At 41.4% G+C, this 22584-nt stretch overlaps 1 protein-coding gene across 1 annotated transcript in view; it reads left to right on the forward strand.

Annotated features, from left to right (window-relative positions):
• The window catches only part of mgat4b (alpha-1,3-mannosyl-glycoprotein 4-beta-N-acetylglucosaminyltransferase B), a 237419-nt gene that overhangs the window by 212546 nt on the left and 2289 nt on the right, over window positions 1-22584 (forward strand). The window contains exons 11-14 of the mRNA XM_045723878.1: window positions 898-1091; window positions 1642-1720; window positions 15268-15355; window positions 22391-22503. Coding sequence (XP_045579834.1) covers window positions 898-1091; window positions 1642-1720; window positions 15268-15355; window positions 22391-22503 — 474 coding nt within the window. The remainder of the gene's footprint in view (window positions 1-897; window positions 1092-1641; window positions 1721-15267; window positions 15356-22390; window positions 22504-22584) is intronic.

Raw genomic sequence — 22584 nt, forward strand, 5'->3', positions numbered from 1 at the left:
ACCAAAAACAAATTTAATTCAATGTCCCCCAGTTAGCATACTCTAAATGTCATGTACAAATAATCTTAGAGTAACACTAATTTATTTAAATAGTTCTAATTGTATGGATCCCTATGACAAATTCATAAAGATTTGCATATATTTGATGCACCATCATCATTATCGTAGGAATTTGAAGTACAGTACATTTGCATAGGCCTAAAAGGAAGCTAAAAATATGTACATTGTTATAAGTCATCTCACAGAGATTTGATGTGACATCCAGTGTTAGGAATATACAATTCTCTGTTGTGATGACGTTGCATGAACTCCATGTGAGATTGCATCATTTTTGCCAAGAATAAGAGAGCATGACTTGCGTTCATTTTCAAGTAAATCATGTAAACTGAATAACTCAGTTCCTCGAGGATTCTGCAACATAATTATTTTTGCTAAATCAACAATTCCCTGCATATTATGCGAAGTTTGGCAAATTTGGCTCATCACTGCACTATTTCCGCGTAAAACAGTCAAATCATCACAATATTATCGCATAAAACTGACCCATCACCGCAGTACAAGAAGAGGGCTCGCATTTTCAACCAATAAACACACATTTAAAGCACAATATGGTTATATCAAGCAATACGTCAACAAACTTTGTCCCTGGTCAGCGCATTGTCACGACAAATTGGATCAGGTCATTGCATAATGCCATGCAAAATGTCAGAATTGCCGCAGCAAAATCAAGGATCAAGAAAAATCAAGAATTGTCACGCTCCCAAATATCAAGTTAGAATTCATCCCTGTGTCTTTAGCTAACTGCACCCTCAAAGTCAATATGAGAGCTTAGTGATAGAAACAATTCTATCTCTCCCCTCTCTGTCCCCCCTCCTATGGTCTAATGGTTTGCTTCAGGACAAGGACTTTGGCAAGCAGACTCTGCACAAGGGCCACGCCAACCCGCTGGCAGAGGTGACCACCAGCCTAAAGACATACCAGCACTTCACCCTGGAGAAGGCCTACCTGGGAGAGGACTTCTTCTGGGCTTTCACACCCGTGGCTGGAGACTTCATCCGCATCCGTTTCTTCACACCTGTCCGCATCGAAAGGTGTGTGTGTGTGCGCTCACATGCTCGGATACACACATACATGGCATGCTTGAATACAGACACATATATGGACACACACACACACACGTGTGTATGCATGGACATAAACACTTACACACATGCGGGCGCACACACACACACACAGATTTTTGTGCACATGCACACATTTTACACATGTCCCAAACTCTCTCTCTCTCTCTTTCTCTCCACTAGGCCCATATGAATAATATTTCTTCCCATTACTGTCAGGGCAGATGGTCTATCTACTCTGGACCCTCTAACTGTTAATGACTAATGACCATGCTGTGGCTCTTTGGTCACCCCTGTTACCTCAGAGGCGCTTTTGGGGGTAGCGGACGGTTCAGGCTGCTGTTAGGTACTTGGTGGCACATGCATTTATACAAAGCAAATGGAGATAGAGATTGAACTTGGTGACTTCCTGGCTGGCTGACTGATGATGATGATAATAATGGTGGATCAATTTGTGTTGAATATCAAATTGACATCCCCCCCATTTGTTATCCTCTCTTATCTTTCTCTTTCTCTCTAGGTATTTCTTCCGGAGCGGGAACATTGAGCACCCAGGGGACAAGCTGTTCAACACCTCTGTGGAGGTGCTGCCTTTTGACGTGAGTCTCATCCCTATTCACCCGATTCATTCCCAGCACATTATTATCGGTTTCATTTTACATTACGTACATAACCTTTTATACCACATATTCTATTTTAATACAAAGCTCGCCGCTATAAGCCTGATTCATCTTGCCTCGAGGGGCGGCTGGTAGCCTATTGGTTATAGCGTTGGGCCAGTAACCGAAAGGTTGCTGGAGGTGGAGGTGGCTTATTGTTGGAGGTGGCTTATGTGAAATGAACATTCAGGCTTATCGTGAAATGAACATTCAGTTCTCTGGCAACAGCTCTGGTGGACATTCCTGCAGTCAGCATGCCAATTGTACGCTCCCTCAAAACTTGAGAAGTCTGTGGCATTGTGTTGTGTGACAAAACTACACATTTTAGAGTGGCCTTTTATTGTCCCCAGCACAAGGTGCACATGTGTAATGATCATGCTGTTTGATCAGCTTCTTGATATGCCACACCTGTTAGATGGATGGATTATCTTGGCAAAGGAGAAATGTTAACTAACAGGTACGTAAAGAGATTTGTGCAAGCCTTTTGTGCATATGGAACGTTTCTGGGATCTTTTATTTCACCTCATGACAAATGGGACCAAAACATTACATGCTTTACACGTTTATAATCTTGTTCACACCACATGACCAAAAGTATGTGGACACCTGCTTGTCGAACATCTCATTCCAAAATCATGGTCATTAATATGGAGTTGGTCCCCCCTTTGCTACTACAACGGCCTCCACTCTTCTGGGAAGGCTTTCCACTAGATGTTGGAACATTGCCGTGGGGACTTGCTTCCGTTCAGCCACGAGCATTAGTGAGGTCGGGCACTGATGTTGGACGACTGGGCCTGGCTTGCAGTCGCCGTTCCAATTCATCCCAAAGGTGTTAAATGGGGTTGAGGTCAGGGCTCTGTGCAGGCTAGTCAAGTTCTTCCACACCGATCTCGATAAACCATTTCTGTATGGACCTCGCTTTGTGCACGGGGCATTGTCATTCTGAAACAGGAAAGGGCCTTCCCCAAACTTTTGCCACAAAATTGGAAGCACAGAATCATTTAGAACAGGGGTGTCAAACTCAAATACCCAGTGGGCCAAAATGTAAAACCTGAACAAAGTCGCGGGCCAACATTGAACAAATTAACCTTTTAATATGGACCCAAACAAGTTTTGCTTTAACATTGAATATGGAACAAGCATTGCTTATTACCATACAATATATAATGTAATAGTGGAGACATGCAAAATCGAATTTCAAATGAAAAAACACATCAATGGCATTCATTTATTAAATAAATAAAATTTAAATAAAAATCGTATGCCCCTTTTCTATTTGCAGCCTTCTGATTTAAATACCAAAATAAACTTTTTCCACTGGCTAATAATTTTACAAATAAAATGATAATAAATCAATCAACCATTCAAGCCCATGCCTTGTAGCAAGAAAAAGTGCACAAAGAAAATGTTAATTATTGCACACTGATCTAATCTGATGTGCCCAAGCCAGATACCTGGCATCTCTTCTTGGATACTAGTTCATCAATGTCTGGGCTCAGGCTCTGAGCTGAAGAAATCCTCAGTATCGAGCGAAGGTGTTCATCAGTCAGACGTCTCCTGTGAGTTGTTTTGGTCATCTTCATCGAGGAGAAAAGTTGCTCGCATAGATAAGTGCTGCCGAACATGGAGAGCATCTGAGCAGCTTGGGTGCGGAGCTGAGGCATTGTGTCAGGGATGAACCGTGGAAACTGTGCGGCGCCCACAGCATCATACTTTGACTTCAGCGTGTCGTTGCACTGGAGTTCAATCACCTCCATTTGGATGTTGGTTGGTGCATTTTCCACATCAACTGCGAAGGGATTAGTAAGCAGTTCAAACCTACATTTCTGGACATCGAAGTCGGCAAATCGCCGGCTAAACTCAGCGGCGAGAACACTGAGTTTTTCAGCAAACTGTGTGCATGGGAACACGGCGGTAGAGATCTGCGCTTTTATGGTTTGGCAGCAGGGAAAATGGCAAGGGTTTCCTTGCAGCATCTGATTCTCCCACAGGCACAGTTTAGTTTTAAAGGCCCTCACTGCAGCGTACATGTCTGTGATGATGCGCCCCCGCCCCTGAAGCTGCAGGTTCAGCGCATCGAGATGGCTCGAGATGTCACAGAGAAAGGCCAGCTCACACAGAAACTTTTGCTCCCGGAGCTCTGCTGTATCCTTCCCTTTGGTTTCCAGGAATTGACATATTTCCTCACGCAGCTCGAAACATCTGTTCAGTACTTTTCCTCTGCTTAGCCATCTCACCTCTGTGTGATACGGCATGTCTGCGTATTCCGAACCACACTCCTCTCTAAAAAATTTAAACTGCCGGTGATTCAGACCTTTGGCTCTTATAAAGTTAACTACCTGTGTTACTGTGGTCATAACATGTTCCATCTTTAGGGCTTTGGCACACAGTGATTCCTGATGTATGATGCAGTGGTAAACAGTTAGCTCACCTGCACAGTTCTCTTCCCGCATCTTCTCCCGAACCATGCCCACCAGTCCACTCTTTTTACCGCACATCGCTGGCGCACCATCTGTCGTTAATCCAACGAGTTTTATTTCAGTTACACATTTGGAAACCTCCTCAAAGATTTCCTTTCCTGTGGTTGTGCCATGCATTGATTTGAATCCCAATAGCTCCTCCGTAACACACAGATTTGAGTCCACTCCACGGATGAAGACTGACAGCTGAGCAGTATCAGATGCGTCGCAGCTCTCATCCACAGCGAGGGAGAACGCAACGAAATCTTTTCCCTTTTCCATCAGCTGGTCATACAGATTGGTGGCAAGATCACATGTGCAATCAGCTACTGTGTTCCTGCTCAGGCTCACGTTTGAAAATGCTTGCTTTTTCTCTGGGCATACGAGGTCACAAACTTTCATCATGCACTTTTTCACGAACTCTCCCTCATTAAAGGGCCGGGCTGATTTTGCGATCTCTGCTGCCACTATATAACTAGCCTTTACAGCAGCCTCACTTTGTGATGTGGCTTTTTTGAACATATTCTGTTGTGAAACCAAACTTCTTTTCATCTCCTCTACTTTCTGGCTCCTTTGAGTCATGTCCAGGTCCTTGCATTTGTCATGGTGTTTCGTTTCATAGTGTCGTATAATGTTGTACTCCTTACTTACAGCCACGTTGACTCCACAAACAAGACAAACAGGTTTGTCTTTTACATATGTAAACAGATATTCTGCCTCCCACTTGTCCAGAAAGCTCCTGTTTTCTGCCTTTCTTTTCACCATTTTTGGGAAGGGATAGCGCGCTGACAGTTGCAGCGTCTATGTTGCTATGACTACTGTCACAGAGGAGAGGGCGTTTCTGGGTCCTGTCCTGATTGGCGCGCGAAAACAACAGCAGAGCATTATGGGATTCGTAGTATTAGCGGTGAATGCGCTGTATAATACCAGCGGGCCAGCTCTAGTAGTAATTTGGTATTGTCTCGCGGGCCAAATATAATTACAAATTTGGCCCGCGGGCCAGAGTTGGACACCCATGATTTAGAATGTCATTGTATGCTGTAGTGTTAAGATTTCCCTACACTGGAATGAAGGGACCTAGCCCGAACCACAAAAAACAGCCCCAGAGCATTATTCCTCCTCCACCAAACTTTACAGTTGACACTATGCATTGGGGCAGGGAGCGTTCTCCTGGTATCCGCCAAACCCAGATTCGTCCATCAGATTGCCAGATCGTGAAGCGTGATTCATCACTCCAGAGAACGCGTTTCTACTGCTCCAGAGTCCAATGGCGGCGAGCTTTACACCACTCCAGCCAACGCTTGGAATTGCACATGGTGATCTTAGGCTTGTGTGCGGCTGCTCGGCAATGGAACCTATTTCATGAAGCTCCCGATGAACAGTGCTTGTGCTGACATTGCTTACAGAGGCAGTTTGGAACTCTGTAGTGAGTGTTGCAACCGAGGACAAACGATTTCTACGTGCTTCAGCACTCAGTGGTCCCGTTCTGTGAGCTTGTGTTGCCTACCACTTCGCGACTGAGCCTTTGTTGCAACTAGACCTTTCCACTTCACAATAACAGCACTTACAATTAAACGGGGCAGGTCTAGCAGGGCAGAATTTGACGAACTGACTTGCTGGAAAGGTGGCATCCTAAGACAGTGCCTTGTTGAAAGTCACTGAGCTCTTCATTAAGGCCATTCTACTGCCAATGTTTTCTATGGAGATTGCATGGCTGTGTGCTCGATTTTATACACCTGTCAGCAACGGGTGTGGCTGAAATAGCCGAATCCACTAATTTAACGGGGTGTCCACATACTTTTGTGTATGTACAGTGGCTTGCGAAGGTATTCTCTCCCCTTGGCATTTTTCCTCTTTTGTTGCCTTACAACCTGGAATTAAAATTTATTTTTGGGGGGTTTGTATCATTTGATTTACACAACATGCCTACCACTTTGAAGACAAACAAGAAATAACACAAAAAAAACAGGAAACTTGAGCGTGCATAATTATTCACCCCCCAAAGTCAATACTTTGTAGAGCCACCTTTTGCAGCAATTACAGCTGCAAGTCTCTTGTGGTATGTCTCTATAAGCTTGGCACATCTAGCCACTGGGATTTTTGCCCATTCTTCAAGGCAAAACTGATCCAGCTCCTTCAAGTTGGATGGGTTCTGCTGGTGTACAGCAATCTTTAAATCATATCACAGATTCTCAATTGGATTGAGGTCTGGGATTTCACTAGGCCATTCCAAGACATTTAAATGTTTCCCCTTAAACCACTCAAGTGTTGCTTTAGCAGTATGCTTAGTGTCATTGTCCTGCTGGAAGGTGAACCTCTGTCCCAGTCTCAAATCTCTGGAAGACTGAAACAGGTTTCCCTCAAGATTTTCCTGTATTTAGCGCCATCCATCGTTCCTTCAATTCCGACCAGTTTCCCAGTCCCTGCCGATGGAAAAACATCCCGACAGCATGATGCTGCCACCACCATGCTTCACTGTAGGGATGGTGTTCTCGGGGTGATGAGAGGTGTTGGGTTTGTGCCATACATAGCGTTTTCCTTGATGGCCAAAAAGCTCAATTTTAGTCTCATCTGACCAGAGTACCTTTCTCCACATGTTTGGGGAGTCTCCCTCATGTCTTTTGGCGAACACCAAACATGTTTGCTTATTTTTTGCTTTAACCTCTTGGGGCTAGGTGGGACGCTAGCGTGCCACCCGTGGTGCACTCCATCAACAGCAGGTGCATTTCAAGAGCGGCAAATTTGAATCCAAATAAATGTCAAAATTCAAATTTTTCAAAAATACAACTATGTTACACCATTTGAAAGATAAACATCTCCTTAATCTAACCACGTTTTACGATTTCAAAAAGGTTTTACGGCGAAAGCATAAATTTAGAGTATGTTAGGACAGTACATTTACAAGAGTTGTGTGTAATGTTTTGTCAAGTCAAAGACAGGGTCACCAAAACCATAAAACCAGCTAAAATGATGCACTAACCTTTTACAATCTCCATCAGATGACACTCCTAGGACATTATGTTAGACAATGCATGCATTTTTAGTTCTATCAAGTTCATATTTATATCCAAAAACAGCGTTTTACTATGGCATTGATGTTGAGGAAATCGTTTCCCTCCAATAACCGGCAGTCAAGTCAGCGTCAGAAATTAAATAATTAAAATTAGAAAACATTGGTAAAATATTATATTGTCATTTAAAGAATTATAGATTTACATCTCTTGAACGCAATCAACTTGCCAGATTTAAAAATAACCTTACTGGGAAATCACACTTTGCAATAATCTGAGCACTGCGCCCAGAAAAATACGCGTTGCGATACAGACTAGACGTCATGTTGGGGAGATCTAAAATCGAAAATACTATGTAAATAATCCATTACCTTTGATTCTCTTCATCAGATGTCACTTCCAGGTATCACAGGTCCATAACGAATGTAGTTTTGTTCAAAAAGCTCATCATTTATGTCCAAAAATCTCCGTCTCGTTAGCACATGATGTAAGCCAGCCGGACTTTCTCGTCATGAACGAGGGGAAAAAATATATTTCCGTTCGTTCAAACATGTCAAACGTTGTATAGCATAAATCATTAGGGCCTTTTTAACCAGAACATGAATAATATTCAAGGTGGACGAATGCATACTCTTTTATAACGTATTGGAACGAGGGTACCCAAGATGAACTCGCGCGCAAGGTGTCTAATGGGCCATTATCGTTCCATGGCTCTTGTTCGGTCAGATCTCCCTCCAGAAGACTCAAAACACTTTGTAAAGGCTGGTGACATCTAGTGGAAGCAATAGGAAGTGCCAAAATATTCCTAAACCCCTGTGTTTTTCAATGGGATAGGTTTAAAGTCAATACAACACATCAGGTATCCACTTCCTGTCAGAAAATGTCTCAGGGTTTTGCCTGCCAAATGAGTTCTGTTATACTCACAGACACCATTCAAACAGTTTTGGAAACTTTAGAGTGTTTTCTATCCATATATAATAAGTATATGCATATTCTAGTTACTGGGTAGGATTAGTAACCAGATTAAATCGGGTACATTTTTTTTATCCAGACGTGCAAATGCTGCCCCCTAGACCCAACAGGTTAAGCAGTGGCTTTTTTTCTGGCCCCTCTTCCATAAAGCCCAGCTCTGTGGAGTGTACGGCTTAAAGTGGTCCTATGGACAGATACTCCAATCTCCGCGGTGGAGCTTTGCAGCTCCTTCAGGGTTATCTTTGGTCTCTATGTTGCCTCTCTGATTAATGCCCTCCTTGCCTGGTCCGTGAGTTGTTGTGGTGCCATATTCTTTCATTTCTTTATAATGGATTTAATGGTGCTCCATGGGATATTCAAATTTCTGATATTTTTTTATAACCCAACCCTGATCTGTACTTCTCCACAAGTTTGTCCTTGACCTGTTTGGAGACCTCCTTGGTCTTCATGGTGCCGCTTGCTTGGTGGTGCCCCTTGCTTACTGATGTTGCAGACTCTGGGGTCTTTCAGAACAGGTGTATATATACTGAGATCATGTGACACTTAGATTGCACACAGTTGTACTTTATTTAACTAATTATGTGACTTCTGAAGGTAATTGGTTGCACCAGATCTTATTTAGGGGCTTCATAGCAAAGGGGGTGAATACATATGCACACCACTTTTCCGTTTTTTTATATTTTTAGAATTTTTTTAAACAAGTAATTTTTTGAATTTCACTTCACCAATTTGGATTATTTTGTGTATTTCCATTGCATGAAATCCAAATAAATATCAATTTAAATTACAGGTTGTAATGCAACAAATTATGAAAAAATATATATATATATATATATATATATATATATATATATATATAGTGGCAAGAAAAAGTATGTGAACCCTTTGGAAATACCTGGATTTCTGCATAAATTGGCCATAAAATGTTATCTCATCTTCATCTAGCTCATAACAATAGACAAACACAGTCTGCTTAAACTATTAACACACAAACAATTATACATTTTCATGTCTTTATTGAATACACCATGTAAACATTCACAGTGCAGGGTGGAAAAACATTTGTCATTTTGGACCATTCCTCTTCACAAAACTGTTTTAGTTCAGCAATATTCTTGGGTTGTCTGGTGTGAACTGCTCTCGAGGTCATGCCCCAGCATCTCAAATCGGGTTGAGGTCAGGACTCTGACTGGGCTGCTCCAGACGCCATATTTTCTGCTGCTGAAGCCATTCTGTTTTTGATTTACTTCAGTGTTTTGGGTCGTTGTCCTGTTGCGTCACCCAACTTCTGTTGTGCGTCAGTTGGCGGACAGATAGCCTAATATTTTCCTGCAAAATGTCTTGATAAACTTGGAAATTAATTTTTCCGTTGGTGATAGCAAGCTTTCCAGGACCTGAGGCAGCAAAGCAGCCCCAAACCATGATGCTCCCTCCACCATAGTTTACAGTTGGGATGAGATTTTGATGTTGGTGTGCTGTGCCTTTTTTTCTCCACCTATAGTGTTGTGTGTTCTTTCCAAACAACTCAACTGTAGTTTCATCTGTCCACAGAATATTTTGCCAGTAGCGCTGTGGAACATCCAGGTGCACTTTTGGAAACTTCAGACGTGCAGCAATGGGTTTTTTTTTGGACAGCAGTGGCTTCTTCCGTTGTGTCCTCCCAAGTGTTTTACATATCTTAGACTCGTCAACAGATGTTAGCATGTTCCAGAGATTTCTGTAAGTCTTTAGCTGACACTCTAGGATTCATCTTAACCTCATTTTTGCATTCAAAATTATTGGCGTCCCTGTTTTTATTATTCCAGCACAGTATCCTTGCAAAGATATTAACACTGAGTTTTTTTCTAAAATGTTTTATGAGATCGAAGAACACATTTGGAGGGATCTTAGACCATTCCTCCATACAGAATCTTTCCAAATTCTTGATGTCATTCGTTTGCGGGTATGGACTGCCCTCTTCAATTCAAACCACAGGTTTCCAAAGGGGTCAAGTCCGGAGACTGAGATGAGCATTGCAACATTTTGATTTTGTGGTCAATTAACCATTTCTTTGTGGATTTTGATGTATGATTGCTGTTATTGTCTTGCTGGAAGATCCTCTTGTGGCCAAGTGTAATTTTTGGCTACAATATCCTGTTACTTGGTAAAATTCATGATGTCGGTTTGAATTGACGATGGCAGTTCATAAGGGCACACAAAGAATATCAAGGATCTGAAAAGATTCTGTATGGCGGAATGGTCTAAGATCCGCAAGTTGACGTTTATTGTCATGTGTCTTATCCTGGAGGCAGAACTTTGCAGATGGCCAATCTAAGGGGAAATTGCTCAGTCAAAATTGGCTATATTGTAAAAAAAATTATGACATAAAAAAAACAAATGTATATATATATATATACGCACACAGTCGAAGTCGGGCATTTACATACACCTTAGCCAAATACATTTAAACTCAGTTCTTCACAATTCCTGACATTTAATCCTCGTAAAGATTCCCTGTATTTGGTCAGTTAGGATCACCACTTTATTTTAAGAATGTGAAATGTCAGAATAATAGTAGAGAGAATGATTTATTTCAGCTTTAATTTCTTGTATCACATTCCCAGTGGGTCAGAAGTTTACATACACTCAATTAGTATTTGGTAGCATTGCCTTTAAATTGTTTAACTTGGGTCAAACGTTTCGGGTAGCCTTCCACAAGCTTCCCACAATAAGTTGGGTGAATTCTGACCCATTCCTCCTGACAGAGCTGGTGTAACAGAGTCAGGTTTGTAGGCCTCCTTGTTCGCACCCGCTTTTTCAGTTCTGCCCACAAATGCTCTATAGGATTGAGGTCAGGGCGTTGTGCTGGCCACTCCAATACCTTGACTTTGTTGTCCTTCAGCCATTTTCCACCACTTTGGAAGTACGCTTGGGGTCATTGTCCATTTGGAAGACCCATTTGCGACCAAGCTTTAACTTCCTGACTGATGTCTTGAGATGTTGCTTCAATATATCCTTGTCATTTTTCTCCCTCATGATGCCATCTATTTTGTGAAGTGCACCAGTCCATCCTGCAGCAATGCACCCCCACGACATGATGCTGCCACCCCCGTGCTTCACGGTTGGGATGGTGTTTTTTGGCTTGCAAGCCTCCCCCTTTTTCTTCCAAACATAACGATTATGGTTCTATTTTTGTTTCATCAGACCAGAGGACATTTCTCTAAAAAGTATGATCTTTGTCCCCATGTGCAGTTGCAAACAGTAGTCTGGCTTTTTTATGGCGGTTTTGGAGCAGTGGCTTCTTCCTTGCTTAGTGGCCTTTCAGGTTATTTCGATATAGGACAAGTTTTACTGTGGATATAGATACTTTTGTACCTGTTTCCTCCAGCATCTTTACAAGGTCCTTTGCTGTTGTTCTGGGATTGATTTGCACTTTTCACACCAAAGTACGTTCATCTCTAGGAGACAGAACACGTCTCCTTTCTGAGCAGTATGACGGCTGCATGGTCCCATGGTGTTTATACTTGCGTTCTATTGTTTGTGCAGATATACGTGGTACCTTCAGGCATTTGGAAATTGCTCTCAAGGATGAACCAGGCTTGTGGAGGTCTACAATTCTTTTTCTGAGGTCTTGGCTGATTTCTTTTGATTTTCCCATGATGTCAAGCACAGAGGCACTGAGTTTGAAGGTAGGCCTTGATATACATCCACAGGTAGACCTCCAATTGACTCAAATGATGTCAATTAGCCTATCAGAAGCTTCTAAAGCCATGATATCATTTTCTGGAATTTTCAAGCTTTTGAAAGGCACAGTCAACTTAGTGTATGTAAACTTCTGACCCACTGGAATTGTGATACAGTGAATTATAAGTGAAATAATCTGTCTGTAAACAATTGTTGGAAAAATGACTTGTGTCATGCACAAAGTAGATGTCCTAACCGACTTGCCGAATCTATAGTTTGTTAACAAGAAATGTGTGGAGTGGTTGAAAAACAAGTTTTAATGACTCCAACCTAAGTGTATGTATACTTCCGACTTCAACTGTAGTATATATAAATGCTAATTCTAATGCCTAACTTTAAATTTAGAATATATATATATATATATATATCAGTGTATGCTTTTTGGTCTTAATTTAAAGTTAGGCGTTAGGGTTAGGTTTAAAATCAGATGTTATGACTTTGTGGCTGTGCCAGCTAGTGACCACAATGTGACCACAAGATTCATGACGAGAAACGCTAACCTGCCTAAGATCCCTCCCAACGTGTTCTCCAATCGCATAAAACAGGTCGTTAACCTACTAAGGGGAGGGTGCTAGAGTGCTGAAAACAGGGGTGCCAATCATTTCGACCTGTATCTTTTTTGTAATATATATTACTTATTAAACCAAAGAAATTCTCTGAGCGGTATAAGTATATTTTTGGGGAGCATGCAATGTAGCTCAGTATTTGTATTATTTATTTGATAGTCTTTTTTGCTCATCTTTATCAAGGGTACCAATAATTATGGACTGTAATTCTCTCAAGTGGAAAGACATATGACGTCAACTTCCATCTTGTTGACATAGGAGCACATAAGCCATGTTGAAAGGCGAGCACCCACAGTGTTAAGCCCCAGAGGCTACAGAGAGAGAGAGAGGCGAAGAAAAATAGATGAGAAATTACTCAAGACAGAGCAAGGTTCTCTCTCAGAAAAAGAGCGAGAACGAGAATGTTGAGGAGAAAGAAATAGAGGACTCCCGGGCGGTGGTAATCAGATCTGTCTCCCGCCAGCTACTGTTCGAGAGCCTTTGCCTTAAAATGATATTTCATCCGGCAGGAGGGCTAGGCGAGGCGGGGATTTCAGATTATGCCCTGCAAACCACCGCTCTCCACGACAGATTAATAGCTGGATTTTGCAGAGGCTCGAGCAAGATATTAATCTCCTCCTGTCTCTCCTCCCTCGCTCTCGGTCTCTATCTCGCTTATATTCTTTCTTCTCCTCCCTCCTGCACTCATTCGATCTACACTTCAACCTGATTGTCATTGAGACCCTGTAATGGTGCTAGAGAAAAGGGGAATTGAGGGAAGAGAGCAAATAGGGTGGAGGTGTTGCTGTTTTTGTTGTTGTTGTTCCTCCTACAGTATGGGAAGAATACAGTGCATTCGGAAAGTATTCAGACCCTTGACTTTTTCCACATTTTGTTACGTTACTGATACTGTAAATATTCAGACCCTTTGCCATGATACTTGAAATTGAGCACAGGTGCATCCTGTTTCCATTGATCATCCTTGACATGTTTCTGCAAATTGATTTGAGTCCACCTGTGGTAAATTAAATTGATTGGATATGATTTGGAAAGGCACACACCTGTTTATATAAGATCCCACAGTTGACGGTGCATGTCAGAGCAAAAACCAAGCCTTGAGGTCGAAGGAATTGTCCGTAGGTCACCGAGACAGGATTATGTCGAGGCACAGATCTGGGGAAGGGTACCAAAATATTTCTGCAGCATTGAAGGTCCCCAAGAACACAGTGGCCTCCATCATTCTTAAATGGAAGAAGTTTGGAACCACCAAGACTGTTCCTAGAGCTGGCCGCCCGGCCGAAGTGAGTAATCAGGGGAGAAGGGCTTTTGTCAGGGAGGTGACCAAGAATCCAATGGTCATTCTGTGGAGATGGGAGAACCTTCCAGAAGGACAACCACCTCTGTAGCACTCCACCAATCAGGCATTTATTGTAGATTGGCCAGATGGAAGCCACTCTTCAGAAAAAGGCACATGACAGCCCGCTTGGAGTTTGCCAAAATGCACCTAAAGGACTCTCAGTCCATGAGAAAGACCATCCCTACAGTGAAGCATGCTGGTGGCAGCATCATGCTGTGGGGATGTTTTTCGTTGGCAGGGACTGGGAGACTAGTCAGGATCGAGGGAATTATGAATGGAGCAAAGTACAGAAAGATTCTTAATGAAAACCTGCTCCAGAGCGCTCAGGACCTCTGATAAAGTTCACCTTCCAACAGGATAACGACCCTAAGCACACAGCCAAGACAACGCAGAAGTGGCTTCGGGACACGTCTTTGAATGTCCTCAAGTGGCCCAGCCAGAGCCCAGACTTGAACCCGATCGAACATCTCTGGAGAGACCTGAAAATAACTGTGCAGCGATGCTCCCCATCCAACCTGACAGAGCTTGAGAAGAATGGGAGAAACTTCTCAAATACAGGTGTGCCAAGCTTGTAGAATCATACCCAAGAAGACTCTATGTTTTAATCGCTGTCAAAGTGCTTCAGCAAAGTACTGAGTTAAGGGTCTGAGTATTTATGTAAATGTGATATTTCCGTTTATAAAAACCTGTTTATGAAAATGTAAAAAACCTGTTTTTGCTTTTTTCGTTATGGGGTATTGTGTGTAGATTAATGAGGTTTTTTTCTTATTTAATCAATTTTAGAAAAAGGCTGTAACATAACAAAATGTGGAAAATGTCACTATGTGCTAATGGAAGTGTTGCATGTCTTTAGACCCATGACAAGTTGAGAGAGAGAGAACCTCGCTGTCAGGTGCAGTTCAACGTTGGGTGGGAAATGTAATATTTTGACTACCATAATCACTTGTGTGGTCATCCCGCATTGATTTCTATTTAGAGCAACAGAATAGGAAAAACCTCTTAAAAGATCAGCTTATTTTTCCTCTTTCCGTCCTCCCGTCCTTTCTCCTTCATTGCTTTAGGTAAACAAGTCAAACCGATACTGTATTTCTCCAACAGTCAGATTGGATATGACACAGCAGCAACACTAGAGTCCCGCTTCCTTCGGCTCCCTTTACTATGAAGACTCATTGATATCGCTACTCTTTTATTATGTTGTGAAACAGAGAGATCGTAGTTAGGTTGGATCTGAGCTCATGGCTAGTGCTGTGAGGTGAAAAGAGGACAATAGAGTAGAGTTTGCTGTTCTGAATGCATTGGTTGATGATGTATAGATTGAAGCTGTGATCTGAGTGCAGATCAGGGTTGCTGCCTGCATCGATCTTGGTGTATTGTGCGTACCTGTATTGTGTTCCTCACACACCTATCTCTTCTCCTACAGAATATCCAGTCTGAGAAAGAGGCCTTGAAAGAGGGGAGAGAGAAAACACCAAAATACCACAGAACAGAGGACGGCTTTATCAGAATAGGTGAGTATTGGTATGAAAAACGGCTTTGCCTGGGTCTTGTACGCAAGGAAGGAAAACATGGATTCGTCCAATTAGAAACATGTTTTTGTTTTCCGTTGCAAAACACTTTGTTACAGTACGTTCTAATGAAAACGTCCCAGAATTCAATTAGCACCATGCTACCGAGGACATGTTTCAATAGGTGGTAATTAGTACTGGGTATTTATTTACCAGTGGTGTTAAGAACTAGTACTGCAGACAGGATCACCCAAAGCCCACACTATTCTCCCTGCCAGAATATCCCTCAATGTCTTTCCCTATTGTTTTCATCTATCCATCCATCAATTCTCTCCTCCGTCTAACAAAAACCTTGTGGCAGATACACCAGCAAACAGGGACAGTTCACACAGACTGAGACAGGTCCTGACAAAAAACACACACAGGCCTCTGACTGTTGATTTTATTAGGATCCCCATTAGCCAACGCCAATTATCGAGGGCTCCAACGGTACCGATTAGTTGCTGCACAATCTAGCACTTTTACAGGATGATGGGTCAGTGGTAGGAGTGGATAAGAGCTAACTTCACAGTTTGAGTAGACCTTAGGAGCTCTTTCTGAAATTGTATGAAGTGCAAGGAAAGTGTTGCGCCGGTGTGCTTTAAAATGATAGCATTGTGCTCATTGAAGAGAACGGATGAAATTACATTACAATGTTCATATCATGTTGAAATAGGAAGACAGGTTAAAATTGTGTTAAAATGTGGTGGGAAAAAGGGTTTGAGGTGAATTCCGTTACAACTGATGCAGTAACAAGTGTTACATACTTTATGGTTCCTTCCTTAATTACAGATCTGAGAGGGGTGGATTTGGTCAATGCAATAGGGTAGAAACCTTGCTTTCATTACAGTATTATCCAATGACATACAGATGATTGATTAATTCAATTAAGGAAGGAAGTAAGGGAGGAGGAAGCAAGTGAGGATGTATTTTTTCAGTTTTTAAGCAGGGCCCCGTGCCTGTCATTCAAGTCTATGAAACACAGCCACAATGACCTCTTGTTCTCCGCACTAGCTTTTATCCCATTGAATATGGAACTCCTTATGACATTAGGGCTGGGAATTGCCAGGGACCTCATGATACAGTATCATCACAATACTTACAGCGCCTTCAGAAGATATTCACACCTCTTGACTTTTTCCACATTTTGTTGTGTTACAAAGTGGGATTAAATTTGGTTTTCAACGAGCGACACAAAAATACTCTGTCAAAGTAGAAAAAAAATATTATAATTGTTTTTATTCATTGAAAATAAAAACTAATATTTGGATTAGATAAGAATTTAACCCCCTGAGTCAATACGTGTTAGAATCAACTTTGGCAGTGATTACAGCTGTGAGTCTTTCTGGGTAAATCTCTAAGAGTTTTGCAAACCTGGATTATACAATATTTGCCCATTTATTCTTTTAGAAATTCTTCAAGCTCTGTCAAGTTACTTTTTGATCGTTGCTTGACAGCCATTTTCAAGTCTTGTCATAGATTTTCAAGCTTATTTAAGTCAAAACTGTAACTAGGACACTCGGGAACATTCAAAGTCATCTTGGTAAGCTACTCCAGTGTATATTTCGCCTTGCGTTTTAGGTTATTGTCCTGCTGAAAGGTGGATTTGTCTCCCAGTGTCTGTTAGAGAGCACACTGAACCAGGTTTTCCTCTAGGACTTTGCTTGTGCTTAGCTCTATTCCTTTTCTTTTTATTAACAAAAAAAACTCCCTAGTCCTTGCCAATGACAAGCATACCCATAACATGATGCAGCCACCACCATGCTTGAAAATATGAAGAGTGCTCCTCAGTGATGTTGTTTTGGATTTGCCCCAAACATAATGCTTTGTATTTAGGACACATTTTTTGCTGTTTTACTTTAGTGCCTTATTGCAAACAGGATGCATGTTTTGGAATATTTATATTCTGTACAGGTGTCCTTCTTTTCACTTTGTCATTTAGGTTAGTATTGTGGAGTAACTACAATGTTGTTGATCCATTCTATCACAGCCATTTAACTCTTTAAATGGTTTAAAATCACCATTGGTGAAATTCCTGAGTGTTTTCCTTCCTCACCGTCAACTGAGTTACAAAGGGCGCCTTATCTTTGTTGTGAGTGGGTGTATTTATACACCATCCAAAGTGTAATTAATAACTTCACCATGCTCAAAGGAATATTCAATGTCTGTCTGTTTTTTTTTTTTACCCATGTACCAATCAGTGCCTTTTTTTTGCGAGGCATTGGAAAACCTCCCTGGTCTTTGTGGTTGAATCTGTGCTTAAAATGTATTGCTCGACTGAGGGACCTTACAGATACGGTAATTGTATGTGTGGGTTGAACACCTTTATTGCACACAGAGTTAGTCCATGCAACGTATTATGTGACTTGTTCCGCACATTTTTACGGCTGAAGTTATTTAGGCCTGCCATAACAAAGGTCTTGAATACTTATTGACTCAAGACAAAACAGTTTTTCATTTTTATTAATTTGTAAACATTTCTAAAAAACATAATTCTTACATTATGGAGTATTGTGTGTAGATCAGTGAAACAAAAACTACATTTAATACATTTTAAATTCTGGCAGTAACACATCAAAATGTGGAAAAGGTCAAGGGATGTGAATACTTTCTGAAGACACTGTAGGTGCTGGTACGGTATGTATTGTGGTTATTGCGATTCTATGTATTGCAATTCGATACTGTGTTTTTATTGCACGTTGATATGTTAACCATATTGCTCACTAAATGTCTGTTGCATAGAGATGAGAGCATGAGAAAATTCCTTTTGATCATTTGTGGAATAAAGTGCTGAAAACATTTTCGCTCACTATTAAAAAAGATGGAGAACAAGCTATAGGATGAAAAATACCAGAGGTTTGTTGCAGGTAGAGCTTACTAGCGCTAGCTAACTATGCTTAGTATTGGTATAATATTGTCCAAAATAATATTGGGAGATGTAACTGTATCGATTTCCCCCTCCCCCCATCCTTATGACATCAATTAAATTATTACAAGCGCTCCCACTCATTCATTATCAGTTCATGCAGGAATGAATATCAATCTGGCACAGTAGTTCACGTTTCGACCAAATAAATGAATTGTGTGATATTGCTATCAAATGTTCATCAGGTTATATTTCTCCTTCCAGCTCCACTCAGTAGAATATTAGCTTTCAGCTGTAGTGTAACCTAAAACACAACTCACTCTATCCTCCCAATGTTTGATTTGATACTCTACGTTGTGGAACTAGATTTATAGGAGAGAGAATTTATTTTGTATAGGTAGCATTTCTGTAGTAGAGCGCAGTGGCGATTTTAGCATGTAAATCTTGGTGGGGAAAAAATAAATAAATGTAGGATGCATGCCAGCAAACCCACTACACTACACAACACAACACTAAACAGTACATTAATTGCACTATAACGGTGACAAACGGTTGCCCACGAACTGTTAGGGCCTACATAAAGCTGTCCCAACAGCAGTCCCAAAATCTTACCACTGCTACACCTGGCTATCAGTGGAGCTTGTCTGTCAGCGAAAAAGTTCATTCAGACTGATTTACTGCCTTTTAAAAAACATAGCTGATATGGCTGACTTGCTTAAACAAATGTGGTTTCTACTGACAATTGAGATGTACAAACTATGGCATAATGAGACGACGTGGATAATTGAAATTACGGATTGCCTCTTAAGACATTAATGAGCGAGCTAGGACGGACGTAGTCAATATAACTATTTGTTCAGCACTTTTGAAATGTACAGCAACAGAATTCAGAACATGGGCCATTCTTATAGTTCTCCCTGGTCACCTTGTCAGAACCATAGGATAAATAAAGGGGGCATATAAGCAGACAATGAAAGCTCTTACAATATTCGATGATTACATTTCTCAAAGACAGGTTATAATCTACATGTGCACCACCAAGTCAGAACAGTAGGCGAAAATAGACTAAATTATTAGGGTGAGGCAACATATTGTGTAAGTATTCCTTTCTTAGCTACAGTATACATATCTCCCTGGGATATTACATAATTTATGCAGCAGCATACAAAACATTTTTGAACCTTGTTGTGCTGTGTTCACTTGAACATGTCATGACTGTCCTGATCAGGTCAGGGTACAGGAGACCACCACCCTACAGATTATCTCCCAAACCCCCAACAGAGGAGGAGAGATCTAGGGGTCTGAAGATGTGGGGGTTTTATGACCCCTCACGCCCATAATAAACCTTAGGCCACAGAGAAATTCCTTTGTCCTCACAATGGAGAACTGGCCTCAGAACATTAAACATGCAATAAAGGGACTTTGGAACAATGGTTTCCGTCAGCCACAATGGTGGTCATGACGAGAGGTGGAATATGAAAATGTATGTAACTTTTGTATTGTTATTAAAGGTTAAGAGATGACGTTATTATGAAAACATTGTACCTTTAAGAGTTTTCCCAGTATATGCCTGATGTTTGTACATTGTACGTTGTGTGGAAAATATCCAAATCAAAGAGAATGTTTTGGTAAAGATGAGATGTGAAGGTAGTGTCTAAAATAGGATTTTAGTCAAATCTAGGCCTTGCCCCTTAACTTGGTCCGCCCAGAGAATTGCCCTAAAGGCGGTTACGCCCACTTCTGACCCGAGGGTATAAGACAGGAGAGTGAAGAATTAACATATCAGACTAATTGACCCCAAGCTGCAGCGTCAAAGTCAACGAACCCCAAAACGAAACACAAGGTTGAAGACAAAGAAATCTTTTTCTACACGAGCTACGGACGAGTAGCTGTGTCTAAGCGGGTGAATTCAAGCCGAACCACCCAGCCTCCACTCTCCATTGAATCGTGGTATCTACACCGTTCGAGTCCGAAGCTGTGAGCTCTGAGCTACAGAGCTGTCTGTCCTCAGAAGACCCCTTTCAGATCAAGGGCGAGGGATCAGACCCCTAAGCCAAGAAGGACACTGACATCGTGAGGACAACCAGAGAGTTGCGCCGGAGAAGTGCGTCATTGAGAAGCCTAAACGACACACGCGGAGCTTCCCACCTGAGACCTCCAACACGTAATTACATCATTATATTCTGACCCATAAGAGCGGCAGTTCGGGGCAAGGCTAGGTTTAAATAAGCATGGCTGACAAATGAACCAAATGTATATTTCTCTCATGTACTTTCTTGGTTTCTCTCTCTTTTAAATCCCCATTTTGGGTAACACGTGCCATAGTGTGTTGGCCCGTTATACTAAGTCCTAATCAATAGCTGGACTGTGTTTTGTGTATGTGTATTTTTATCATCATTTTAGCTTGCTAGTAAATAAATAATCAACTAAGATTGGTGTGGTAAACTCATTGGTGGGACCCGGGTCCGTGCAGATTCCCGGATTATGCGACGTTCAGACATGAGACAAGAGGTTGATTAATTTAGCGACTGTTGTAAAATCGATATTCTGATATCCTTTGAGTTAATTTGGGAAATAGAAACTCAATCAAAATAATGTTCCCATGGTGCCCCAGGTTAATGAGTTAATAATTGCTTGATTCATTGCTTAATTCATTTAATCACGCAATTATAAACCGTTAATCATTCGATGAGCAACAGTCGTCACATTAACTAATACAACGTCACGACAAACAGGAAGGTGGCGCGACGGTCCTTTGTGGGCAAATTTTATCATCAAAGTCTGGCATTCTCTGGATTTATGGTGCTTTCAAGACAACTGGGAACTTGAGAGAAGAAGGGGGAAAAAAAGTAGAATCATGATGACATCAGTGATCTTCAGGTCATAGCTCTAGAAAGAGGCCCGAGTTGGATGAAAGTTAACTTATTTTCCCAGCCGAAGCTAGTTTTTCCCAAGTTCCCAGTTGTCTTGAACTCACTAAAATCCGATTTTGCAATTCCGAGTTAACAGTTGTTTTAGAGCGTGGCACAAATCATGCTTCATTTGACAGCATGGTCAATGTTGAATGTTTATAATTTTAAACTAGGAAAAGAGACACTTAATCTTAGACTTGGGACCACACAGCCACTCCACTGAATTGCAGGCTAATGATTGCTTTGCAATGCTTGCAGTTAACCACTGATTCCTTCCAAACCACTCATTGTTGAATTAGCGATTTCCAACTTGTTGTGTATTGTATGTGCAATGGCCGATGAGCATCAATACGTTTTATCTATCATTTCTCTTCATTATTTCTCTTCATATGACAAGGATTAAAAAGGATTTGCCAGTAGACTGTGGACTTGATTCATGATGATGACTGCTAGCTAAGATTTTGAAAGTATGATGTTGACATGAACAGTCCAATCAAAGCTACTGTAGATTATAATGTGATTTGATGTGACTTTATCTGTGGCCAATGACCTTGAGCCTTCATGGATGGGCACTTCTAATATAACAATATGGCAGCACCCAAGAGACTTGCATATTCTAGCTCTACACTTAGAATTGGCGGTGACGTTGTGTCCCCATGAGTGATAGAACATTAAGCCAATCACGACGCAACGCTCTATATTTTCTGCCCGGCTTGCCCCACCATCACAAAAAAGTACTGAGCTAGGCTGAAACACATGCATTTTGGAGCTGCCTTACTGAAGAAAACATAACATAAAAGAGACCATGTTTGTATGCGGCTTTATTAACTCAATGATATTTTGGATTATTTTTTTACATTGTTTGCAAACTGATATATATGTGACAGGTATTAATGCCAAAATAACATACAAAACAGGAAATGTGGGGCTGAATGTGCCCTGAATGACGGGTCGCCACTGGTTGAGCGAGAAAGAAATGGAAGCAAAGCATGTTATGGTCGTATTTGATACAACCTCTTTGGCTTGAACCAATTGAAATGTCAACACAACATATCTTGACTAACATATCTTGACTCTGTTATAATTTCAGAGCTTGAAGTACAAATGCAATACAATGCTGCATCATGACTATGGTGTTTATTGAGGAAGTCAATAGATTTCCAGCCACAGTCCATTAGTTATATTGGTTTGATATATTGATCCTCTCTCTCTGTCCTCTAGGAGTGTTTCATAATGGGATCGCCGAGGGGGAGGTAGACCCCACGTTCGGGCCACTGGAGGCTCTTCGTCTCTCTGTGATCACAGACTGCCCCGTCTGGGTGATCCTGAGTGAGGTAAGCCGGCCCAGCCATCACCCGTTCAACACAGAGCCTTGGGAGCGTTGTCTCATAAAGAACCGCTTGAATTTTAGTTAA

The sequence above is a fragment of the Salmo salar genome, chromosome ssa09 (genome assembly GCF_905237065.1).
Source record: "Salmo salar chromosome ssa09, Ssal_v3.1, whole genome shotgun sequence".
NCBI classification, from domain to species: domain Eukaryota; kingdom Metazoa; phylum Chordata; class Actinopteri; order Salmoniformes; family Salmonidae; genus Salmo; species Salmo salar.